At 36.4% G+C, this 25,252-nt stretch overlaps 1 protein-coding gene across 1 annotated transcript; it reads left to right on the plus strand.

The window, feature by feature from the left end:
- Positions 1-411: 411 nt before the first annotated feature.
- On the plus strand, positions 412-15,263 carry vtga2 (vitellogenin A2). The gene is made up of 35 exons (XM_002931698.5): positions 412-477; positions 717-737; positions 825-976; positions 1,349-1,600; positions 1,759-1,920; positions 2,015-2,163; positions 2,517-2,667; positions 3,209-3,366; positions 3,602-3,767; positions 4,285-4,410; positions 5,221-5,439; positions 5,650-5,873; positions 6,174-6,271; positions 6,379-6,503; positions 6,587-6,688; positions 6,788-6,907; positions 7,500-7,689; positions 7,780-7,873; positions 7,994-8,179; positions 8,353-8,500; positions 8,703-8,922; positions 9,012-9,184; positions 9,277-9,834; positions 9,962-10,012; positions 11,281-11,358; positions 11,449-11,658; positions 11,756-11,898; positions 12,335-12,473; positions 12,604-12,739; positions 12,820-13,006; positions 13,238-13,332; positions 13,424-13,521; positions 14,181-14,340; positions 14,535-14,696; positions 14,966-15,263. The coding sequence occupies exons 1-35, from the start codon at positions 438-440 to the stop codon at positions 15,079-15,081; spliced, it is 5,409 nt and encodes a 1,802-aa protein (XP_002931744.3). The 5' UTR covers positions 412-437; the 3' UTR covers positions 15,082-15,263.
- The last annotated feature ends 9,989 nt before the right edge of the window (positions 15,264-25,252 follow it).

Below are 25,252 nucleotides of genomic sequence, written 5' to 3' on the forward strand. Positions count from 1 at the left end.
GATTACTAACTAATTTATATCCTGATTTCTAAACTGGCAGCTATGTATAAAAAATACATAGTCACACAGTTTGATTAGATTAACTGTCCAAAGTAAGGTCACAGTGACCTGATCACAGTTAATGTAACCTTAACCTAGACAAAGCTGCTAGTTTAGAAATTAGAAAATAAATTATTTAGTAAACATTTTATTTAACGTGCAGAAGTTATTGTTTTTTACCTTTATTGGTTAAAATTATCATGTTAATAAGACTATCATTGACATAAAATATAAATCTATTTATGTTTTTGGATGCAGAATGAACGGTGAGGTAACTGTTTACATGACCTGATAAAAATACTAGAATGAGCCAAAACTTTGTATCTAAAGATCACGTGGCGCTGATTTCTCTGCAATAAATATGGCAGGCTTTTCATGGTTCAGTGTTCACCATCACCATGAGGGGAATCATCCTAGCACTTTTGCTCGCTTTAGCGGGTAAGTAGGGAAAGTGCAGAGCAGAGATTTAATGGCATTAGAGGTTAAGAACTGCTGACTAATATCTAACTCTAAGTCTCCCAGAGCTCTATCTTATAGGCCTGCGTAACATTAAAATGATTTTACATGCATAACAAATATAAATATATTAGCAACTGAAAAAAGTCCTATTTTGATAGTATGGTTTCTTTTAGCAGAATCTGTCATTATCTCACACTTGCTTTTTCTTTCTTTCCCAGGCTCTGAAAGAACTCACATAGGTAGGTGCTTGTTTTAGGTACCAAAAGTAACATTCTTCTTGCAGTTTTATATGGTAGTGACTCATTCTTGTGCCTCTGTTTTTTTAGAGCCTGTGTTCAGTGAAAGCAAGGCATCTGTGTATAACTATGAAGCTGTTATCCTAAATGGATTTCCTGAAAGTGGCTTGTCCCGGGCTGGTATTAAAATTAACTGCAAGGTTGAGATCAGCGCCTTTGCTCAGAGGTCCTACTTTATAAAGGTAAGTGCCACTTTCCCCATTTTTTATAATAAAGACCTGGGCTAACCTCTAATAAGTTATGTAAGCACTACACTTTGGACAGTTCTATCAGCCATGATACAGTATAGGACATGTTTTTGTTGCCACTAAAAGAAGAAAATGGCCATGTCACTGTTATATATAATCATAATAGTAACGGTTTAGTGGCACATGGGACTGTATTATAGTCAGGTTAATTTAAATGCTATATAAGTAGAAATATATTGCTTGGGGTTTTTGATGTATAAATCCATTGCTCACAGCCATAATTAAATGTTTCAGGACACAATTTGCCTATTTTATCCTACCAAGCTTAAAAGTAATAAATACACAAATGTTTATATTCTTCTTTAGATTCAGTCCCCAGAAATAAAGGAGTACAATGGTGTTTGGCCCAAAGACCCATTCACTCGCTCCTCAAAGTTGACTCAAGCTCTTGCAGATCAGCTTACCAAACCAGCAAGGTTTGAATATAGCTATGGGCGAGTTGGAGACATTTTTGTTCCCGATGATGTTTCTGATACTGCTGTAAATATCTACAGAGGAATTCTGAATCTGCTTCAGCTCACCTTAAAGAAATCCCAGAACGTGTATGACCTTCAAGAGGTTGGTGCAAACTTGTAAATATTTTAATGATACTAGTAAAAACCTGGGCTTCTGCTGCTGACCATACACCTCTAAAACACATATTAAAATCTTTTACTCTTTATCTTAAAAAATTATCAAGAATTCTTAGAGTTGTTGTGTTTTATTGTGTTCCATAGTCTAGTGTTGGTGGCATCTGTCACACAAGATATGTGATTCAGGAAGACAGAAGAGGAGACCGAATCAATATTATCAAGGCTACAGATTTCAATAACTGCCAAGAAAAAGTGTCCAAATCCTTTGGTTTTGAGTTGTCAGACTTCTGCCACTCTTGTAAACAGGTATACATTTTTTCAAGACCTTTGGTATTTCACGAGTAAACAACACGTAAAAGCCGTTCTAAAAGTGCACTGCATTCAATCATTTCTTGTACAGATGAATAGAAACCTGCGTGGTGCTGCAACTTACACATATAAACTGAAGGCCAGAGATCAGGGTACTGTTATCATGGAAGTCACAGCTCGACAGGTCATCCAGTTTACTCCATTTAATGAACGTAATGGGGCTGCTACAATGGAAGCAAGGTGAGTGCTGTGAACATTAATTATTTGATATTTAAAAATTTGATTTAGTTAAATTCTATTCTAGTCTTGTCTTATAGACTTGTTACAGCAGAGCAGTTCATGTTATTTTAAAATATTCTTGCAGTCATAGAAATACAGTAAATTCACTGTTTTATTAGAGGTGAGCAGTGTAGTGGGGGACGCACGGTATTGAAATGGAACTTTACTCATCACACAGTAGTAAATAATTAGTACTAGAATTAATTATCTTTAAATTTTTTCACTTAATTTTGGCTTACATACATTGAGCATTGTAAATTAGATTTAATATGATTATGATTGTATGTTCTATTCTGTTGTTCCTTATTGCTCAGGCAAGTACTTGCATGGGTAGGAAGTAAAAGTGGCCAAATGAATCCTCCCCAAATTCAACTTAAGAACCGTGGAAACCTTCATTATCAATTTGCATCAGAATCGCACCAAATGCCAATCCACTTGATAAAGACCAAGAGCCCAGAAGCTCAGGTATTATTGGTTTCATCGGAGTTATCCAATTATAATTATATAGTTACAAAGAGCATTAGAAAAGTATCATTTTGTTATCAATTGACAGTGTTATTCATGTGCCTCCATTTATTATTCAGATGTAGCCATTTAGCATTTAGAAATCATCTTCTATTTGTCCTCCTTTAAATACAAAGCATAGCCTTTTTTATCAAATGCTCATATGCTTTTTGATTTTGAGTATTTGAATATTAATTAATTTAGAAGAGGCATGGACTGTCAATCAGCATCCATAGTGGTCACAAAGCTCTCAATCATATACATAAATAATCATATATATAAAACTTGAAATAATAAGGAAACCAACATTCTGTTCATCATTTTCTATTTAAAAAAAACCATAAATGCAACTTTGCAATAGGATAATGTAATTGTTAGTGTTATTTTCTGTTTAAAAAAACAGGCTTTTTTATTTGCCCCCAAATTGTGGTCTTTTCCTCTTATACTATTTTATTAATGGGTAGTAAAAAGTAATATTTTGACTTTTTATTTCCTATTACAGGCAGTGGAAGTGTTGCAGCATCTGATACAGGACACACAGCAGCAAATACGTGAAGACGCGCCAGCCAAGTTCCTTCAGCTGATCCAGCTTCTGCGTGCATCTGACTTTGAAAATATTCAGGCACTTTGGAAACAGTTTGCACAAAGAACTCAGTACAGGTTGTTATTTAAATATGCAGTTATGTTAAGCTATATGTGTCTGAGCAATGTATTGTAGCTAATTGTTGTTTTAGGGGATAACCACTTTACTCAAGTAAAAATGTAAACAAGTAGGGAGGGAATGAATGAGCTTGTCTTGATATCATACAATCAAGTAGGATAAGTGCTGCTTATAAACAGGGTATATTGGTTAATTAGGAGAACTGTCACTAAAACTAATCTATAATTTTTGCAGGCGTTGGTTGCTCAATGCCATCCCCATGGCTGGTACAGTGGATTGTCTGAAACTCATCAAGCAACTTATTCACAACGAGGAACTGACTCCTCAGGAAGCTGCAGTTATTGTTACTTTTGCAATGCGTTCTGCTAGGCCAAGCCAACGAGCCTTCCAGTTCTCCGCAGTAAGTCTTGCTATGCATTAATCTGCTACTCTCAGAGAAATATTTTTTTTTATATTTTAAGCACCGCAATTCAGCATAGTCATTTATCCAATTAAGCAATCTCTATTCTTTACCTCCTGCTGTTTTACTGCATGTTAATGCACACAAAGTAGTTAATAATTATTCTTGCCATATAAAAAAATAGGAAATATCTATAAAATGTATTCACTTGCAGGTAGTAAAATGTATCATAATGTGTGCCCTTTCAGCAAATGCAACTCAAACGCAAAATCAGATTTACAAAATAATTTATAGTAATTAATTGAACATGTTTTGGAAATAAGACCATCCATAATTTAAAAATGCAGTTCCATTTTTAAAATACATGTTACACATAATTATAGCTCTTTTCTGCAGAGAAGTATGTTAGTTTGATCCATAAATCTTTCCCTGCATGCTCTCATGTTATGGTATTAAATGGAGTATTTAAATTAAGATTTAGATGTAATTATAGTTTTCTCTGTGTTTTCTTTTGTAGGATTTTGTGCAAGATTCAAAAGTGCAGAAATATGACGTAGTGTACAAAGCTGCTTTACTTTCCTATGGAACCATGGTGAAAAAGTACTGCGATCAGTTATCAAGCTGCCCTAATCAGGCACTGGAGGTAGGGTTTTTCTTTCACTAAAATTTACTCAAATTAATTAAAGGCGGTATAAGATATAACCATAATAAAAGCAATTTTGCAGTAGTCAGTCTCCCACAGGTCTAGACTCCACTTCCAATTAGGACTTGAACGTTCCATTATTAACAGACCCATAAAAAAGTAAACTCACAGATATCTGCAAGACATTGCCAGAATTCAAGTCTTGGCTGTAGAAGAAATTATGTCATACAGTTGGTGCATGTAGCTAGGGCCAGCAATGCAGGGCATAGAAAATGAGTTACTTTCAGTACCATAAACCTTTACATATAGCTTTGTAATAATTAAACATTTTTTAAGTGTATTGGAAAGTTGCTTAGAATTAAATTTGCTTTATTTTGTCGTATTTGGGTTTACTTCTACTTTAAGAGAGAAAAACCATAAAGAATTATTAAGCAAATATTTGTCAGAATCAGATTAAGTAATTTATTTAATGATTGGATGAGTTGAAAAGGAAAAATTGCTACTTTAGCAGAATCTGAGATTGTGTGTTTATGGAAGATGCTCTACCTGTTAAATGGTATCTGTAGAACATGTAATCTAAAGATTTAAAGTAAGATTAAACATTTTATTTTCAATGATGAACATGAAAGCACTTATTTTGTTTATAGCAATAGAACAGTGCTACTGCCTGTGGAAAAGCTTTGGACAATATATTAACTTTTATTTACTTTTAAATGACAAATATATCTAATACTTGCTCAAAATGTAGGTTTTGTCTCTGGTAGATTGGTATCCAAATACTCCTGTTAACTGCTGTGAATTCTTTTTCAGCCCCTTCATGAGTTAGCTGCTGAAGCTGCCAACAAGGGCCATGCAGAAGACATTGCTCTGGCTCTAAAGGCTCTAGGGAATGCTGGGCAGCCTGAAAGTATTAAGCAGATCCAGAAATTTTTGCCTGCAATTACTTCTAGCGCCTATCAACTTCCTGTCAGAATTCAGACTGATGCTGTAATGGCCCTGAGAAACATAGCCAAGCAAGAACCACGTAAAGTAAGATTCTATTCTATTTACAGTTATGGCATTATTTTGACATAGACTACAAGCTTTCCTAATGCCTACGGATTGTCACTGAAGTTTGTGTGTCAGAATAGCTTTACTTTTTTATTCCACACTATAAAAGTTTGTATGTTCTGCCCATTCTCAGAAATAAAGTAGATTTAGAAACCTTCCTAAACTTCCGTTGTGAAAACTTGTTTTCAGGTTCAAGAAATCCTTCTCCAGATTTTCATGGACCGTGATGCTCGCACTGAAGTTCGAATGATGGCATGTTTGGCTTTGTTTGAGACCAAGCCTGGTCTGGCAACGGTGACGGCCATTGCAAATGTGGCAGCAAGAGAGAGCAAGACCAACCTTCAGCTTGCAAGCTTCACCTACTCCCAAATGAAGGCACTGGCAAAAAGCCGGGTAGCTCAACTGGAGCCACTGTAAGTAGAAAGCAAACAAGAAAACAGTATGTGTTTAGTGCAATCTATCATCTCTACTTTTTTATTTTCTCAAGTTTGTAGTTCATCATATTTCCTATAACATGAATTTCTCAAAATTATTTTCCTAGTAATTACTTTATGCTGTAAGCCTCAACACTTGCAGTATTCCACAGCAGCACGTTAATCTTTGTTTTTTTAAATATTAGGGCAAACATGGAAATGTAAAAAATAATGGAAAAGTAAATATAATGATTCATATTCATTATCTATATATATTCAGAAAACAATTCTTGCCTCTAGGGCAGCAGCGTGCGGTGTTGCTCTTAAGATTTTGAATCCAAGCCTTGACAACCTGGGATACAGATACAGCAAAGTAATGCGGGTAGATACATTCAAATGTAAGTAGTGCAAATTGGTTTGTTTTGTAAAAATTTCCCTGTATTGCACATACAGTACAGTAGTTGCTACATATGCATAAATGGCTATGGTTTTCTTGTATCTTCAGACAATCTTATGGCTGGAGTTGCTGCTAAATTCTACGTTATGAACAGTGCCAATACAATGTTCCCAGTTTTTATTCTCGCTAAATTGCGAGAGTACACTTCTGCAGTAGAGTCTGACAACATAGAGGTAAACATTCAGATAGATGAACATAATGATTCATTAAATAATTGTGTCAGATGTACATCATTTTACCTATTTTATTTTTTTAGATTGGTATAAGGGGAGAAGGGATAGAAGAATTTCTTAGAAAACAAAACACTCAGTTTGCTGATTTCCCCATGCGCAAGAAAATCTCTCAACTTGTGAAAACTGTAAGTATTTATATTTTGCCCAATCCCTCTGATTTTTATCATGCCAAAATGTTTCCCTTCAGTAGGACTGGTGACCAATGTTTGTATTTATTCTTTCAGCTGCTTGGATTTAAGGGACTTCCGTCCCAGGTGCCTCTCCTATCTGGCTATGTCAAGCTTGAAGGTCAAGAAATTGCCTTCTCTCAATTAAATAAAGAAGTAATTCAAAATATTTTTAGGGTAGGTAATGCTGATATTGTTAGCTCTTTAGAACATATAGCTGTTTTCTATATTTCTTTGTAAATACAGCAACTGTTATTTATTTACCAGGTTCATATTGTACTTAATAAAGGCAAATTTCCATCATATATTTACCCCTATTCTAATAGCATGTAGTTCAATCTATTACATTGAAAATAATAAATAATTGGCGGTGTTTTGTAATGTAACTAATGCTAGAGCACTAAGGAGTAGAAAATCGCACCCCTTAGTGCTCATTCAAAAAAACACTTGCACCCAAAGGTTTTCTGTGCTTTGCATCTCATCTTTATGTATATTATCTATATTTTGCTAGAGAGGAAACAGAAACAGTTCTCTTTGCAAACATGAAAAGTGACATTAACATTTTAATAAGTCTCCATAAAACATTATTCCCAACACAATTCAGTTATATTATGAAAACACCCTCTTGCCTACTTTGTTAGCATATTATAGTTTATGCTGTTATTTAATAATAATTTCAATAATAATTGTATGCTCTTTTTATATAGATAACTGTAGAGCAGCTTGTTTTTTATGTAAAAGCCTGTTTTTTTTTTATTTTACACATCAGGCACTGAATGAGCCAGCAGAGAGACACACTATGATTAGAAATGTGCTGAACAAGCTTCTCAATGGAGTTGTAGGACAATATGCCCAAGCTTGGATGAGTTGGGAGTATCGACACATCATTCCGACCACTGTTGGTTTGCCAGCTGAAATCAGTTTATACCAGTCTGCCATTGTCAATGCAGGTGTCAACAGTAAGTACTTATGCTGTATCAGCATTATTTCCCAAGATCATTTCTCTGTCTGTATTGCTAATGTCTCAATTGCTTGTGTTTCAATTTCAGGTGACATGAAGGTTAAACCTAACCCATCAGGAGATTTTAGTGCAGCCCAGCTTCTGGAGTCCCAAATCCAACTCAATGGACAGGTGAAGCCAAGGTAATGAAAAGTGTTACATTATACAGTCATGTAATATAGTTCTTAATATTTATCAATGTTATCTCTCATTTTATTACATACATTTTCTAATCTTCATATTTTTTTACATTATTTTGACAGTATTCGAGTAGATACAGTGGCTACAATAGGAATAAACAGTCGCCTACTCCAGGCAGGAATTGAGTTCCATGGCAAAATGCATGCACATCTACCAGCTAAATTCACTGCTTATCTGGATATGAAAGAAAGAAACTTTAAAATAGAAACACCTCCATGTCAACAAGAAGACCATCTGGTGCAATTTAGGTATTTTTTATTAGCGAATCATGATTATTATTTATATCAATGAAAATATTTTCGCCATCTTATTGTACTCAGTAGGGGCCAACTTGATAATCATTGACAGCATGATTTAAAGAAAATGTTTGTATGTCACACCAGTTCACAAATCTAGACTCACTTATGTTACATTTCTCTAGAGCGCAGACATTTGCTTTTACAAGAAATATAGCAGATCTGGATGCAGCAAGGAAGACTCTTGTGGTGCCTAGAAATAGTGAACAAAACATTCTGAAGAAACACTTTGAATCGACTGGCAGAGCTTCAGCAGAAGGAGCAAGTATGATGGTAAGTAAAACACTGTAGTTATGTAAATCAGTACAGTCACTACTCTTTCTATATGATTGCGCATACAAAGTAACATAACACAATAACAAGCCTATAGTAAGAAGAAGAAATCCAACATTGGTTCACAAAAAAGACAACCATATATTGATCATTATCTTGTTAATGTTTCAGTTTCTTTACACATTTCTCTCATTAACTCCAGGAGGACTCTTCAGAAATGGGACCCAGGAAATACTCTACAGAACCTGGACCACACCAAAACGCACCTGCTAATGTCAACTCATATGATGCCTGCACTAAATTCTCTAAAGCTGGAGTTAATTTCTGTATCCAGTGTAAAACCCATAATGCTGCAGCTCACAGAAATACCTTCCTTTACCAAGCTGTTGGGGAACATGAATTCAAATTCACAATGAAGCCAGGTATGCAATATATTTAGCTGTATAATTTAGTCTACAGTGCTAATGTCTTGTGATACATTGTGTGACCTTTTTTTGTGTAATTTTACCAGCTCACTCCGAAGGAGCAATTGAAAAACTGCAGCTGGAAATAACAGCTGGGCCTCAAGCTGCTTCAAAAATAAAGGGCTTGGTGGAAGTTAAGGATACAGAAGATGAACAGATGGATGACTCTGCAGTTCAAAAGAGGCTAAAGATGATTCTTGGAATAGATGATAGTATAAAGGTAAGTGATTCTGGCTTGACTGTCTTCTTTATTTTTAGTATTATTTGTGATGGCAAAAAATTGTTTACATTTCACTTTTACTGTCTTCACAGGACACAAATGGCACTGCAGTTCTACGCTCAAAGCAATCCAGAAAAAACAAAAAACACAAGAGACCACTTGATGCAGAAGTTGTTGCAGAAGCTAAAAAGCCACAATCTTCATCATCCAGTTCTTCCTCTTCTTCTTCCTCTTCTTCTTCCTCTTCCTCTTCTTCTTCATCATCATCATCGTCATCCTCATCTTCATCTTCCTCCTCCTCTTCATATAGTCAAAGATCTAGAAGGAGAGAGCATCATCCTCATCAGCAGAGGCAGCCCAGTAGCAGTAGCAGTCAGGAGAAGGACAAAAAAAATAATTGGCAGGAGAACAGAAAGCATGGTCAAAAGGCACAGAGTAGCAGCAGCAGCAGCAGCAGCAGCAGTAGTAGCAGTAGCAGCAGCAGTAGCAGCAGTAGTAGCAGCAGCAGCAGCAGCAATGAAAACAGACGCCACAGGAATAGACAACATGATAATGAACAAGCAAAAAAACAGCATGAACAGAACAAGAACAGATATTCAAGCAGCAGTAGCAGCAGTAGCAGCAGTAGCAGCAGTGAAATGCAGAAAAAGGTACAGTTAAAAAAAACTTCTACCAATAAACATATTAACCACCTATGTGTATTTACGTAAATATATATATTTAACATCACAACTTATAGTTCCATTATGTTTTATAAACCATTTTTTGTACCCTCAGCATCATCGAAACTTCTATGACCTCCATTTCAGACGAGCAGCAAGAACAAAAGTGAGTTTTTGTAAATAGCACTAGTTCTACTTTTTAAATCAGTCTAAATATCCAGAAAAAGGTGCTTCTAGATAGTTACCATCCAACAGGAAAAAAAACATGTAAAAAGAAAATCTGATGATTTTTTTAGATACCTGCTTTTTTGACAGAGACCAACACTGATACAGTTTTCATCACTAAGATGTGCCAGCGTTCCAGAATATAAAATTACCTTTAAGCATTGCACCAGAATTTCAAACAGAGCCATACAAGTTAGACTGAAAACCCACCATAATAGAAGTTTAATTACCAAGTTACCAAAGAGAGAAATTCTGATACTTGCATTCAACACAAAAAATATAGAGAGATGTACCTGCTATGTTAGATCATGTATACTAATATCTACTTCTAATTTAATTAGAAACACAATAGAATGCCTGTGGGAGGTGATAAGAATGGCTGTTGGCAGTCTACTAGTTCAAAAAAAGTTGGTTAGGCAAGGCTCAAGCTAGCAATACATGGTCTTATTTTGTCTTTAGACCGATGACTGGGCATCAGTTAGATATCTATGAAGCAGGTTAGAAAATCCCATGAGACTTTGTCTATGAAGATTTTCATTCATCCAGGTCTTTATATAGAGTTTGTAAAAGAATTAAATCTAAAGCAACTGGACTTTTCAAGCAAACTCAGAAAGCTTTAAACTTAATTGTACTAGATACTGTATCCCATAAGACTAGTATCACATAGGGCATTTGATGTAGTCCTTTCCTAAATTGTGATCTAATTAATGGAACTGTGGCAAAACAACGAGATCAGTGTGATATGGTCCACTATTGGGATGACTAAATCAGGCACAGATCTGCTGATTTGTTGACCTATATTTCAACAGCCAAAGGAGACCCTCCTGAACAAGACTGTGTATCCTATTATTTACTTCTGTTGAATTGCCACCACATGGGAAAAAGTCTACTACAAGTTAGAAAATGAAAACAAAGACCTGATTGGTTGCTCCTGGCAAATGCACTTCTGCAAGTTAGCACCTATGGTGGTAAATTAGCCTTAATGCATTGTGTGTGATGATATCTAAACTAGCACTATTTAGAACTCCAGGTTCCAAGCAAGTTAGATAATAGGTCTTATATCTGTACTTTCTGTACTCTTAGATGTCATTAGTATTGGCTAAAATGAGTCTCTGTGACTCATCTGTGTTACTAAAGGGGTAATAGTACCAACCAAAAAATGTAGTGATAAATAACTATTAATACCTCATTTCACACAAATGTCTCTAGGATACTGAAAAAAGAGCATCATCTTCTTCAGAAAGCTCTTCTTCAAGCAGTGAAAGTGCTTACGCAAATAGGCACAAAGTGAGTCTTTCATCACATTGATATCAGAATGTCTGCATTATTACTTTGGGAATTTCATAACTAAAATATTTTTCCTGTCCTGTATTTTAGGCCAAATTCTTGGGTGACAAACAGCCCCCCGTACTGGTTGTTACTTTTAAGGCTGTGAGGAATGATAACACCAAGCAAGGATACCAAATGGTTGTCTATCAAGATTACCATTCTTCAAAGCAACAAATTCAGGCATACGTCATGGATATTTCTAAAACTAGATGGGCAGCTTGTCTTGATGCTGTTGTAGTTAACCCACACGAAGCTCAGGTAATGGATATTCTGTGACAATACTGTTATTCATTAATAATCAGTAAACTAAGTTAAGTTGTTAAGAATAAACTTTCACTGTCATCCGTTGATACAGGCAAGTCTTAAGTGGGGTCAAAACTGCCAGGATTACAAGATCAATTTCAAAGCCGAAACTGGTAATTTTGGAAATCAACCAGCACTGAAGGTGACTGCTAACTGGCCTAAAATTCCATCAAAATGGAAGTCAACTGGTAAAGCGTAAGTCTATATAATGTTCATGCTATGTGCATCCTAGTAAAAATGATAAGGCAAAAGGAAATGTGAACTAAATGATCAAACATAATAAACAGTAAGACTTTGTGCTGTGGATTAATGTAATGCTACATTTTAGCAACATTTGAGCTACATTTCAGAATTTTACAACATAAGAAGAAAAATATTTTTATTTTTGTACTCGTTTTTAAAAAACAAAAAAAGAGTAGAATAAATATGATATGTTTAATGGCTAACTGTACAGCAATATTATAAAGCATGTCAAGTAAAAATTCAAATATTGTTTAAAAATGGTTGACTTAAGCAACAACCATATTTTTAAATAGTATTATCTGCCAGTTTTGGTTCATATATTAGTATACACATACAGTGCACATACTGATTTAGATGGAATTGCTTACTCTGCCCTATCTCGTTTCAGTGTTGCTCATTATGTCCCTGGAGGAATGTATATGTTGGGATTCCAAGGTGAATACAGAAGGAACTCTCAGCGTCAAGTGAAACTTGTCTTTGCTCTTTCTTCTCCCAGAACATGTGACGTTGTTATCCAAATGCCCCGGGTAATTACACAATATTTTCTATCAAATATAATCATATAAGAATCTGAATCTATAAAATGGACAATATCCACAATGTACAGTGTATCTTTTTAAACAAGTTGTGATTTATTAGTGTATGTCTGAATTGTAGCTTACAGTGTACTATAGGACCATGAGACTTCCTGTGCCAATTCCTGTTGGACACCATGCAAAAGAAAATGTATTGCAGACCCCCACGTGGAATATATTTGCTGAAGCACCCCAAATAGTAATGGACTCTATACAAGGTTAGCCAAGTGATGTTACAGATAGTTATGTATTAATTAATATTGGACAGCAATTTATGCTTTTATACCTTCCTCTCCAGGTGAATGCAAAGTTGGCCAAGATCAAATCACAACATTTAATGGTATAGATTTGGCTTCTGCTTTGCCTGAAAACTGCTACCATGTCCTGGCCCAAGACTGCAGCCATGAGCTGAAATTTATGGTTTTGATGAGAAACTCAAAAGAGTCTCCTAATCACAAGGCTTTTAATGTCAAACTTGGCGCATAGTAAGTGGGAAATAAATGCAACTGTATGTCTTCTATAAACACTCTGTTCTAGTAAATTTTACATTTGCTTTCTCTATGACACTTCAGACTGTTGTATACAAACATTTCTTGTACACAAAAAAATGTAAAGTTATATTGATACATGTAGTTAACATTTCAATACCAATTTTGACCTGATTGTTTCAGTTTTGTTTGCTGCAGAATTTAAACACTTTTTTAATTCTTAAACAGTGATATAGATATGTACTACTCAGCTGACTCCCTTAAGATGAAGATCAATGGCATAGAACTATCAGAAGAACGTCTCCCATACAAATCATTTGACTGTAAGAGCATTCATTTATTTATTTAACTGAAGTGGATAAATATTCTTAAACAGTTTGAATGAATATCATGCACTTTATTCCCTGGTTTCAGATCCTACCGTTGAGATTAAGAAGGAAGGAAATGGTGTGTTATTATCTGCACCAGAATATGGCATTGATTTCATTAACTATGATGGACTGACATTAAAGGTACTTGTGATTAAGCATTAATGACAAGATCATATAGACAGAGTGTTATTTAGTGGTAGGATATCTCAACCCTAAGAAATTAAACCACTAGCTATTAAAAATATATATCTTTGTTTAAATGTTTTGGGGGGACAATTATAGATCTGCAGTGTTTCATGCCTAGAGGCTCACAAACCATGATGACATTTGTCCTATCAAGTCCTATCTCAACTAGTTATAAAATACTACACTTTATACATTTATGCCTCTTTATCCAAGCATTCTGTGCAACTCATGGTATTAGCCCCATAGCCATTGCATAAACAGTGCAAATAATATGCCATTCATTAGGTGTATATGGTGTTTAAACTGTTAATATTCTAGTCATAGTTCATGGCACAATTACATTACATTGGTTTGTTGAAATTGTTTACTAACTACACCATTGTAATAACTAGAAAGATTACCAAGAATTATACCTTGAGATTTATGTTTTGTTTTATGACAATTAGTTTCAATGCTGGAAAGTACATTGTCAAATATGACAAAACTGGTATTGCCGGTAAGCAAAGGACTGCACATATTTTAATTATAGCACACAGTATGTACTGTAGCTAAAATCCCAGTATGCTTTTAAAGTGAATGCATCTACAAGGTTATAATCATTTTATTTTTTACAGATGAGACCAGCGCTATGGATGAAAGGCAAGACTTGTGGAATCTGTGGTCACAATGATGATGAAAGTGAAAAGGAGTTTCAGATGCCAGATGGGTCTATGGCCAAAGATACAATGAGCTTTATTCATTCATGGATTCTCCCTGCAGAGTCCTGCTCTGAAGGTATTTAACAAATGAAATTACCTAGATATATTACATAGGAGTACAAAGCCATTATTATAGTTTGTAGTGTCTGGATGCATTTTGTAAGGCATATTGTAAGAGGTTCTTATATGACATTCAACTTGAATAAAGTTGTCTCCAAATACTTGTTTTATTTGCCACAGTTTTGTACAAATAACTACTATTTTATATAGGTTGCCACGTCCAACGCTCTCTTGTAAAACTTGAGAAACCAATTGAAACTGATGGAGCAAAGGCCAAGTGCTATTCTGTTCAGCCTGTTTTACGTTGTGCCAAAGGTTGCTCTCCAGTTAAGACTGTTGAAGTAGCTACTGGTTTCCACTGCCTGCCCTCTGGTGAGTGTGTTACAAAAAATATAGTTATTGATTTATATTACTTTTATTGATGCAACACTTATTTCATTACAAGCCACTAAATGTTAAGTATAGTGAATGTGTTAGTTTCTATTTTGTTCATTGCTTCATACATTCAGTGAGTGTGATGTTTACGTTGCTATATGTAAAGAGATTAAATCTCTCTTGTTCCATGAATTACTTTACAAGAACTCTTCAGTGCCAGGCTAAAAAATACATCAAGATTATAATGTTTATTTCTGAAATTACAGATGTATCTCTAGATCTTCCTGAAGCACAAACAAGACTGGAAAAGTCTGAAGATTTCACTGATAAGGTTGAAGCCCACACTGCCTGTTCATGTGAGACATCCCCTTGTGCGGCATAGATCAAGCCTGCTTCTTACATTATATTCTGGCTGGATAATTAAAGTCTTCAGATTTACAGAGACCGTTAATGTGTAACCTGTAAACCAACAATAAAGATGCATGATTTATATTTCAGAATTAACCCTTTACATAATCTGTATATTATAATATATTTCAAATAAAAGTGTGCATTCAAATAAAACTTTTGACCTTGTCTTGTTTCTTTAAATATTAATATTGTACACTGTGTTTAAAACATTCAGTATAGGTAACGTTGCAGTCCCATACATGATAACCAAATATGTGCAGCTTCTCCCTTTAATTTTTCCAAATCATTAGTTTAGAACTACAGACAGTTTTAGTTATTCTTTGGTTCAGAGCTTTCATCTAGATCAGTGCTGTCCAACTGGCAGCCTGCAGGCCCCTCTCTGTGTGGCCCCCCACCTGTCTGGCTGCTGTAACTGCTTACCTTTATGTAAGCTTTAAATGGTATCAGTACTGAGATTAACTGCTCCCCTGCATTGTTCACACCTCAGATTCAGGCTGTAAACCCCTGTATTGTTTAAAATATAATCCCCTGTACTGTTTACACCTTTTAGTCCCTGCATTGTTCACTCCTGTTCACACCTCAGGAGTATGGCACACACAGTCAAAGTAGGGCAGGGAGAGTACAGCACACACAGGCAGCATAGGGCAGGCAGAGTATGGCACACACATGCAGCTTAAGGCAGGCAGAGTATGGCACACACAGACAGCATAGTGCAGGCAAAGTTTGGCACACACAGACAGCATAGGGCAGGCAAAGTATGGCACACACAGGCAGCATAGGGCTGGCAGAGTATGGCACACACAGACAGCATAGTGCAGGCAAAGTTTGGCACACAAGGCAGCATGGTAGGTCAGGCAGAGTATGGCACACACAGACAGCATAGGGCAGGCAGATTATGGCACATGCCTGATGCCTTAGGCTGCCTGTGGGAGGTGAACCTGGCATTGTGGAGGTGAATATAGTCACTATATGGTCCCTAAAGTGTGTAATCCCACAGAGGAGGACGCAACATATGGATTTAAGGGTGTGTCTTAAAATGACATAATATAATTCTTTCACATATGAATGAAGGGTGATATCCCTACAATGAGCACCATCCATTTGGGTTTTTGCTGCACTACCACCATTAATGTGGGTATGGTCTTAAAAGCTCTTGTGATAACATGGGTGTGGCTTGACGTGGGTGCAGATTAAAAAAGGGGAGTGGTAAAAACTGGTTTACATTATCGGCTCTCCACCATGTAGGCCAGAAAAATTCCGGCCCTCAGTACCACATAAATTGGACAGCTCTGGTCTAGATTATTTACTCAAAATTCCATTAAGTAATTATTTTTAAACCTTGCAGGGTCTTACAAAACTGTGGACCATTATACACTAGATTACAATGTTGTTTATTGACATAGTTTCCTTCCCCTACCTTGGCTTAATGGCTAACCAGAACTAAAACTAAAGTAATTTTTACTACATCTGTGCTCATTCTGCACAAGTCATTTTGCATAACTCTTTAAGTGCTTTAAGTGTAGATGTGGCATCTACTGTATGATTTGATAAACTTTAACTATTTGTTGTATATCTGCTGTGGCATGTTTTTGGATGAGTACTCTTTAGTACAGATATTAAAATCTATGGATTGTTCAATTTCTTTCATACTCTACTTATGCAAATATTTAGCACACAAGGCCTAAGAACTGACTGGAGCACAGATAAGGTTTTTCAACAAAATATCCAATAAACAATGCAAATGGGAATTGCACCAAATTTATATTGAATGGCATGGAGGCACAGAATGCTTGTCTAAGAAACCAATGCTGACTACAGAATCCAAGTTTTATTTATTATACCCTAATCAGTTTCAAACATCAGTATATTCATAGAAACAACTGACTGCCAGGGCCATCATCAACATGATACATTAACTAAAATGCAAATCAGTGACAAACAAATGTATAGTATCAGTCACAATAAAATAGTTCCACCAGTTCCAAATATTAAATAAAATGTGTACAATGTGCAAACGAGTATATTAAAGTAGTATATACAAACTAGATCCTCTAAAGATGCGAAAAGAAAGTCCAAAATGTATAAGGTGATGAGTCAGCAGGCCTCCATGTACCAAGCTGTTGCCATCAATACTTTTGTATGAAAACCAGGTTGCATGGTATATGCAGACACACAAATACTCTTCAAAATATTAATTTACCTGTACATAAAAAATAACCTATAGGTAATGTTAACTGTTTTTTTCTGATAGGTTTGCTAAAGTAATTGCTGCTTGAAGTTCCTAAACCTGACTGTTTTGCCAACCTGACTGTCCCTTCTCACCCTGTCAGTTATAGCTTCTAATGCTAACGGACTCCTGCTGCACAAATATGGCCGCCCCCTTATAGAAGAACATGGGGGATCAGATAGGTAATATAAAAGCATCAGAAAGTACTTTTATGGCAAAAATATGAAGATCATGCAAAGACAATGTTATACAGGTATGGGATTCATTATTTCTGTTATGCAGAATGCTCCAAATTATGGGAAGGCTATCTTCCATAGACTCAATTTTTTCTCTGTCAAGATAAAACAGTAAATTGTACTTTATGTCATCTATTTAATCGTCATTAGAAGCTTAACGATCATATTGGGTTCAAGTAATGTTTAAATTATTTATTTATAGACCTATGGAGATCCAAATTAAGGAAAGACCTCTTATCCACAAAACCACAGATCCTGAGCATTTTGGATAATAGGTCCCATACCTGTAATATATTTGAAAACAGTTTAATTTGAGGTGTCAGTATCTCTTTAATAACATTTTGTATGATGGTCGCAGGAACATTACGATTTCTTGGAATTGACCTTTAACCATGACACAGTCCTTGTTTTCTTACAAATGGTGAAAGCAGACAGTTCTCTGCTTTTCTTTTTTTCCTCCATGTTCAGTGTGGTACACACAGACTATTTAAACTGGCTGAATATGTGCTTCTTATCTTCCTGGTACCTGCAACTCACAACATTACAAATCTAAGGAGAATCACCTGCTTACAATACAAATATTTAATTCAATATCAATATTGTAAAATGTGCCACTTATTTTGTGCAATCAATTTTAAAATAACCCTCTTGAATAAGATAAGATTTAGTTATTTCTTCAGATTTTTGTGTTGTTTCCCCATTTTGGCCACAACTGTATGTGGAGCCATTTTAGTAAAAAAAAGTGCCCTCTCTGGTGCATTAATAGAGGCTGCCTAAGGAGTCTAACCAAATATAATTACAGGTATCGGACCCCTTATCCGGAAACCCATTATCCAGAAAGCTCCGAATTACGGAAAGCCCATCTCCCATAGACTCCATTTTAATCAAATAATTCAGAATTTTAAAACTGATTTCCTTTTTCTCTGTAGTAAGAAAACAGTACCTTGTAATTGATCCCAGTTAAGATATAATTAATCCTTATTGGATGCAAAACAATCCTGTTGGGTTTAATTAATGTTTTATTGATTTTTTAGTAGACTTAAGGTATAAAGATCCAAATTACGGAAAGACCCCTTATCCGGAATACCCTTGGTCCCAAGCATTCTGGATAATAGGTCCTATACCTGTATTATGTTATTAGAAACTCTATATATCTAGGCACAGTGGAGTTATGATCCAGCAAAGTTTAGAGTGTTTATTTTCCCGCCTTAGATTCACTACTATGCCTCAATACCCAGAGTAGTCTATTTTATACATACCTGTATATACTTATTAACCATCACCTCAGTTAAAGAACTATACCCCTAGTGGTTTACTATGTATATTTCAGTGACCAATGCATTTAATACCAATAATTAATGAGCCTATTTATTTGTTTATACCATTGAAAACTATCTATAATTTGATGAACTTTTTAGGGGGACCCATATCTATGTTGACGTTGGTACATTTTTATCTAGTCTATTTGTATATACATCTAGGCATATTTTTAGAATCCATGAACTGTATTTTTGTATTGTTTGTATTGTTTATAACTGCATATAACTTGTCATGTTGATTAAAGGAGAAGGAAAGGCTAAGTCACTTGGGGGTGCCAAAATGTTAGGCACCCCCAAGTGACTTAGAACGCCTACCTTGTACCCCGGGCTGGTGCCCCTGTACGGAGGGAACAGCACCAGCCCGGGGTAGCTGCCGGCGCTTCCTCCTTCCTCCTCGCTTGCGCGCGCATGCGCAGTAGAGTGAAAAGCCGAACTTAAACATTAAAGTCGGCTCTTCACTCTACTGCGCATGCGCCGGCCGGCGGATTTCGCCGGCAGCGCGCAAAGGAAGGAGGAAGCGGTGTCTACAGGTGCCCCGGGATGGTGCTGTTCCCTCCGTACAGGGGCACCAGCCCGGGGTACAAGGTAGGCGCTCTAAGTCACTTGGGGGTGCCTAACATTTTGGCACCCCCAAGTGACTTAGCCTTTCCTTCTCCTTTAAGCAGAGAGTATACTGCATTTAGAATTCTGCAATAAATATTTATTTGTGCATGGCAGATGGTGCTAATTCCTTATTATTAAAGGAGAAGGAAAGGCTAGTAAAGAGTTATTCTCAAGCTGCAGGCATACCTTCAGTTGTCTCGATATTGCCCTTAAGTCTCCCCATATTTCACCTGATCTGAAGCCGATCAGGAAGAAAAAACGCTGAGCTGTGTAAAGAAAGTTCCCAAAATGCCTCACTCCTGCACAGACATGCAGACCAAGTGAACATGCTCAGTTAGTAAGACTATGGGGCAGATTTACTAAGAAACGAATGCTCAGAGCGTATTTTCGCCAAATTTTTCGTACGCTTGCGCGAAAAAATCGGAAAGGTTTTCCTGCTGTTTCCAATCGTTCAGTACGAAAATTTTCTGACTTTCAGATCACCAATATGATATTATCGTGACTAATACGATTTTTTCGTAAGCATATTCGTGATATTTGCGATCTTCAGAAATTTTCAGATACAATCGGAATTTATCCCATTCGGGATTTGAACTCGTGTTTTCATGAATGTGCCCCTATGAGTCAGCTTCCTGCTGATTGGCTCAGATCCACATTCCTAAGGGGGGGAGTGAGTTCTTAGCATTCTTGAGGGAGGGGGAAGCAGGAGAGAGCAGAGAACAGAGAACTAGATTTGCACACTTGGGTTATAGATAGAGGGCACTAAGTTTGCCCAGGAGCAGCAACTAATCAGGAGGTAGCGTATATTGGTCACTTGTTTAAAAACAAACATTTTATTGGTTGCCATTAGTGATGAGCAAATCTGTCCCATTTCACTTTGCTGGAAATTCACGAAACAGCAGAAAAATTCGCAAAACAACTAAAAATCCGTGAAGTGCATTTTTCGCATTACTTTTTTTATGCAACGGCGCCTATTTTGACTAGCAACACATTTTGTCACAGTGAATTTTTACTGAATGTTTGCAAAACAATTAGCCAATGGTGAAATACTAAAATTCGCAAAAAAAATTGGCTCATCACTAGTTGCCATGGGTATCTGCTTCTGGGCAAGCTTAGTGCCTTCTATTACATAATAGTGCCATTTATAGTTGGGTTTACATTATGATGCAGAGACCCCTCTACATCATTTTAGTATTTGTACTTGTAGGGTTAGTACACTCACTATTTATCAACAAAACTTTTGTGGTATTGCTGACCAACAGAAGAGGGTGGCATTTCTGTGAAGGTGAACAATAAACACAATTACTGTGATTATAGTTTGTGTACTAATTAAACCTTATATTGATGTAATAAACTAAATACAAAAGAGTTTTTGCATATGATGATCTGTCTGTGCTAAATAATTGCCTGAAACTAGTGTCCTGTGTTTTCCCCACACCCAATCTAGTCTGTGCTAATGTATTTACATTACTATTCTATCTCTTTGAAGCTGATTTCCTCTTTCCTGTCTATATTCTCCATATTCTTGTATATATACTCTGTATGTATCTGTGTAAAACCCACCTTGCTTGTATGCGGAGCAGCTGTGATAAGCAAAAGAATGTGCTGAGGCTAGATTTTCAGTGCTCCCAGTTGGTGTTTTCACTGCTCGTGACAGGTGTAGTTATCTCATATATGGATTATATTATGAGCCCTTCCACTTGCACTAAAACGGAGAGTGTAGGAGAATATAAATATCTAACAGAAGAGTGGAAGGAATGTTTATTATAACTATGAATTTTTCTAACTGAAGTCAGACAAAATAGGGGATCATTTAATACTGTTAGTGCTGATGTCACAAAAACTACGCAATTATCTCTTGTTTGCTTTTGACCAGTGCCTGAACTGGAGTGGAAAAAGTGAAGGGTTGCTATGTACTTTGCCAAAAACAAGGCCCTCCCACAATTATAAGCCACACCCACTGTTATAATTAGCCTTGCCCACCAACACGTCTTGGTTTCACCTACTTTAAAGCAAAGCCATTTTACTCTTTCCATCTACTAAACAGTTTGATGCCCAATATGCATGGATTTTCCAAATTATGTGGCCTGTAGGGACCCTAAAAATAAAAATAGTTCATGTTAATTTTCTTGGCTGACAATTCATTTTCTGAAAAAACAGTACCCCGTATTGTGACAAAGCACAATTCCAGCATATACTAGATTACCCCACATTATTTTGATGGGATGGCATCCTTTCACTTATCTTCCTAATTCCAGCACTGCTTTTGACTCATGGCATAGGTAGTGCAGCACTCTCACTCTAAATCTTGCGCTGGAGGACTGCTAGCCATACAGTAGGCATTATGTACAGGGCTCCTTTGTGTCCTGCTCCCACTGGCACAGTTGAATGACAATTAGAGAACAGGTAGGAGGGCACTATTCTTTTTTTTTGTACCATGCCCAGTATGCTAATGCAGGTTGATGATTTTTTATTCTGAAAACATTCATGCTACCCCCTGAAATATCATTCAAATGTAGTGTGGCTGCTAAGAAACCATCTGAATGTGGTGTTGAATTGTGCTGAATTGTGTGAAGTCACAATAGTATAGATACCATAGCGCAGCTCTCAGTGATGTCAAATGTGTAGGGCCTCCAGTACCAGTATGAAACAATATGAACAATGAAGAAACCATGTTGAATGAGCCATTTATTGAGATAATATAGGTTGCTGTTTATTGCATGTAAATATATAGCTCATTTTTTAATAATCAGCTGTTTTAACGACACATAAAGCAGAAAACATAGAAGGAGAGTTCTACCCTCTGTATTGTGGTGGTTCCTGGTGCTATGCTGGAGCATCCTAACCTGCCAGTGTGACAATCTAGCAGCATAATTTAGGTTTATAAAGCCCAAAAACATAAAGGAAATGAATCTACCAGGTCCTTTATCAAGTTTAACAATACATTTTCAATTTATGACATCAAGTAAACACAATCCAGGAGAATAATCTGTCGAAAAGCCAATAAATTAAGGAGAATATTTATTAATGTTAGACTTTGGGTTTTACAGGTATGGGATATGCTATCCAGAAAGCACCAAATCAATTCAAATTTTTTAAATTATTTCCTTTTTCTGTCTAATAATAAAACAGTAACTTGTACTTGATCTCTAAGATAAAATTAATCTTTACTGGAGGCAAAACAATTCTATTTGGTTTATTTAATGTATCAATTATTTGTCAGTAGACAAATTATGGTGACCTAATTACAGAGAGAGACCCCTTATCTGGAAAACCCCAGGTCCAGAGCATTCTGAATATCTGTATTAGTGTTTGATTTTTTCACAATTTATAAAAATTTGTAAAATAATCTTTGAATTCAGTTTCAAGATTTCCTAATTTAAAGATATATCAAAAAATTCAAAAATCTAAAAGTTTCTATATTAGTCAGTGGGGGTGTTTATTATCAACTTTCAAACTAATTCATTTTTTGAACAGTCCCAGTTTCTCGAAATGAATTTAATAATGCAATTTTCAATGTATTTGCCTTTTCTCAATTTTATGCTTTATTTCAAGTTTTTGCATTAAATATGTAAAATAGAGATTTTAGAAGAATCAAGTTTATTTGAAATGTAAAAACCATAAGGTGGTAACTATTTCCCAAAATTGCATGGTTTAGCATTTACCATCACCATAAGTGAAATCATCATGGCACGTTTGCTGTACTAGGGGAAGTACAGTTTGACAAGACAGTTCAATAACAGCAGGACATTATCAATCATTTGAATGGCTTTTGTTTCTTCTTCTACAAGGGTCACAATGACCTCAACAGTGTTCATTTAAATTATAACCTGGCCAACCTGAGAGATTACAAAATAAAACAAATACAATACATTCTTTAATGTACATTTTTGCATATTTCTGTGAAAATATTGTTAAACCATACCTGCCATTAAAGTAAAAACTTAATTCCTGTTTTTGTTTCAGAATGCAGACAAAGGAAAAACAAAGGTGATGTAAATATTACATAAACAGGTAACAATTTCCCAAAAGTTATGCTACAGACACAAGGGTGCAGGAAAAAGAAATTGCGTCACACCAATTTTACAGAGAGCTTCTAGGGCTGTTACTCAGGTATGGTAAAGCATTCAGCAGAATAAATATAGCGTTCTAGCTTTACCATGTCTGTTTAAATTGCAGTTCACATTGTACTACAGGGCCTTGAGACTCCCTGTGCCAGTTCCTGTCATACATTATAGAAAAAAAAATATTTTGCAGGCCCCAACAGGAAATATATTCACTGAAGCACTCCAAATAATAATGGGCTCTCTATAAGGCTATCCAAGTGATGGTTATGTACAGGGGGGCCTAGAAGAGTATGGGGGCCAGTAAGGCCATAATTAAAGAGAAATTTCAATATACCTTGGTAGAATAGGTCAACTTTAAAGGCCCTAAATTGAATTTACTGTGGGCCCCAGTACCATTTATGCCACTGTTTGTCTATTAATTCATATCAAACAATATTTTATGCTGTTATGCCTTCATTTCCAGGTGAATGCAAAGTTGCTCAGAATTAAATCACAACTTTTAATTGTGCAGATTTGGCTTCTGCTTTACCTAAAAAAAACTGCTAGCATGACCTGGCTTAAAACTGCAGCCATAAGCTGGAAAGCTCAAAATAAATCTCCTAATCACAAGGCTATAAATATCAAGCTTGGCACATAGTAAGTGGGAAAGAAATAACTTAAACATTTATGTAAACATTTAAATTGCTTTATTTCTGTTTAGCAATATTTCTGCTTTCATTTTCTTTTACTGCAGATTTAAAGTTTGTTTTCTAATTCTTAAACAGTGATATAGAGATATACTATCTAGCCTAGTTAAGTACCTTAGCTGAGTCCTTTAATATTGTGTCATTAGACTTTAATAATGAAACTGATGCCTCACTTACTTGTCGCATCTTCAAATCCTCAAATTATGGCCCACGGGCCGGATATGGGCCCCAAGGTCATTTTCCCGGCCCTTGCTGTGTCCTCACCCCTGGCTACTACCTGTCTGCTTAAGTGTGGCCCTCGGACCAGCGCATCACATCACCGTGATGTGTTGACGTGATGCATTGACATGGATACAATGGGGGAGTGGGAGGACGAGTGGGCCATAGTTTTAAGACACAGCAAGGAGTGGGGAGTGGGCCATAGTTTGAGGATACAGCAGGGAGCAGGGGGCATAGTTTGAGGACTACCAATAGTCCGGCCCCTCAACAGTCTGAGGGACCATGAACTGGCCCCCTGTTTGAAAAGTTTGAGGACCCCTGTAATAGAGGATGGGATCAGTGTCTGTCAGGCTTACCTCTGCCAGATGCTTGAAATACAGGAAAAGATGACTGAAGCACTCCCCTACGCTTCCCACTGAGTACTCAGGTCCTGGAGATGCAAGCAGGGTGAGCTCAGATAAGGAATAGCAGAGGTGCTAGTAACTGGTGCACAGGTCTCTACTTGATGCGGAAAACAGGTACCCGGATCAGGCAAAAGCGAAGTCACAAAGGCAGGCCAGGCAGCAAACAGGAGTAACGATGAACAAAGCCAAAGGTCAGGACAGGCAGCAAACAGGAGAACCGAAGTACAAAGCCAAAGTTACAAACCGGGAATTCAATCAAAGGTCAGGAGGGAGCTGAAGTCGAGAGCAGAAGCAGGGGTCAAAACCAGAATCAGGAACCGCTTAGTGTCAATCAGTAAAGACGATCACGTCGCACTGGACTGTAGGCCACGGCGTCTATTT

Source organism: Xenopus tropicalis, chromosome 4 (assembly GCF_000004195.4).
Source record: "Xenopus tropicalis strain Nigerian chromosome 4, UCB_Xtro_10.0, whole genome shotgun sequence".
In the NCBI taxonomy this organism is placed as follows: Eukaryota; Metazoa; Chordata; class Amphibia; order Anura; family Pipidae; genus Xenopus; species Xenopus tropicalis.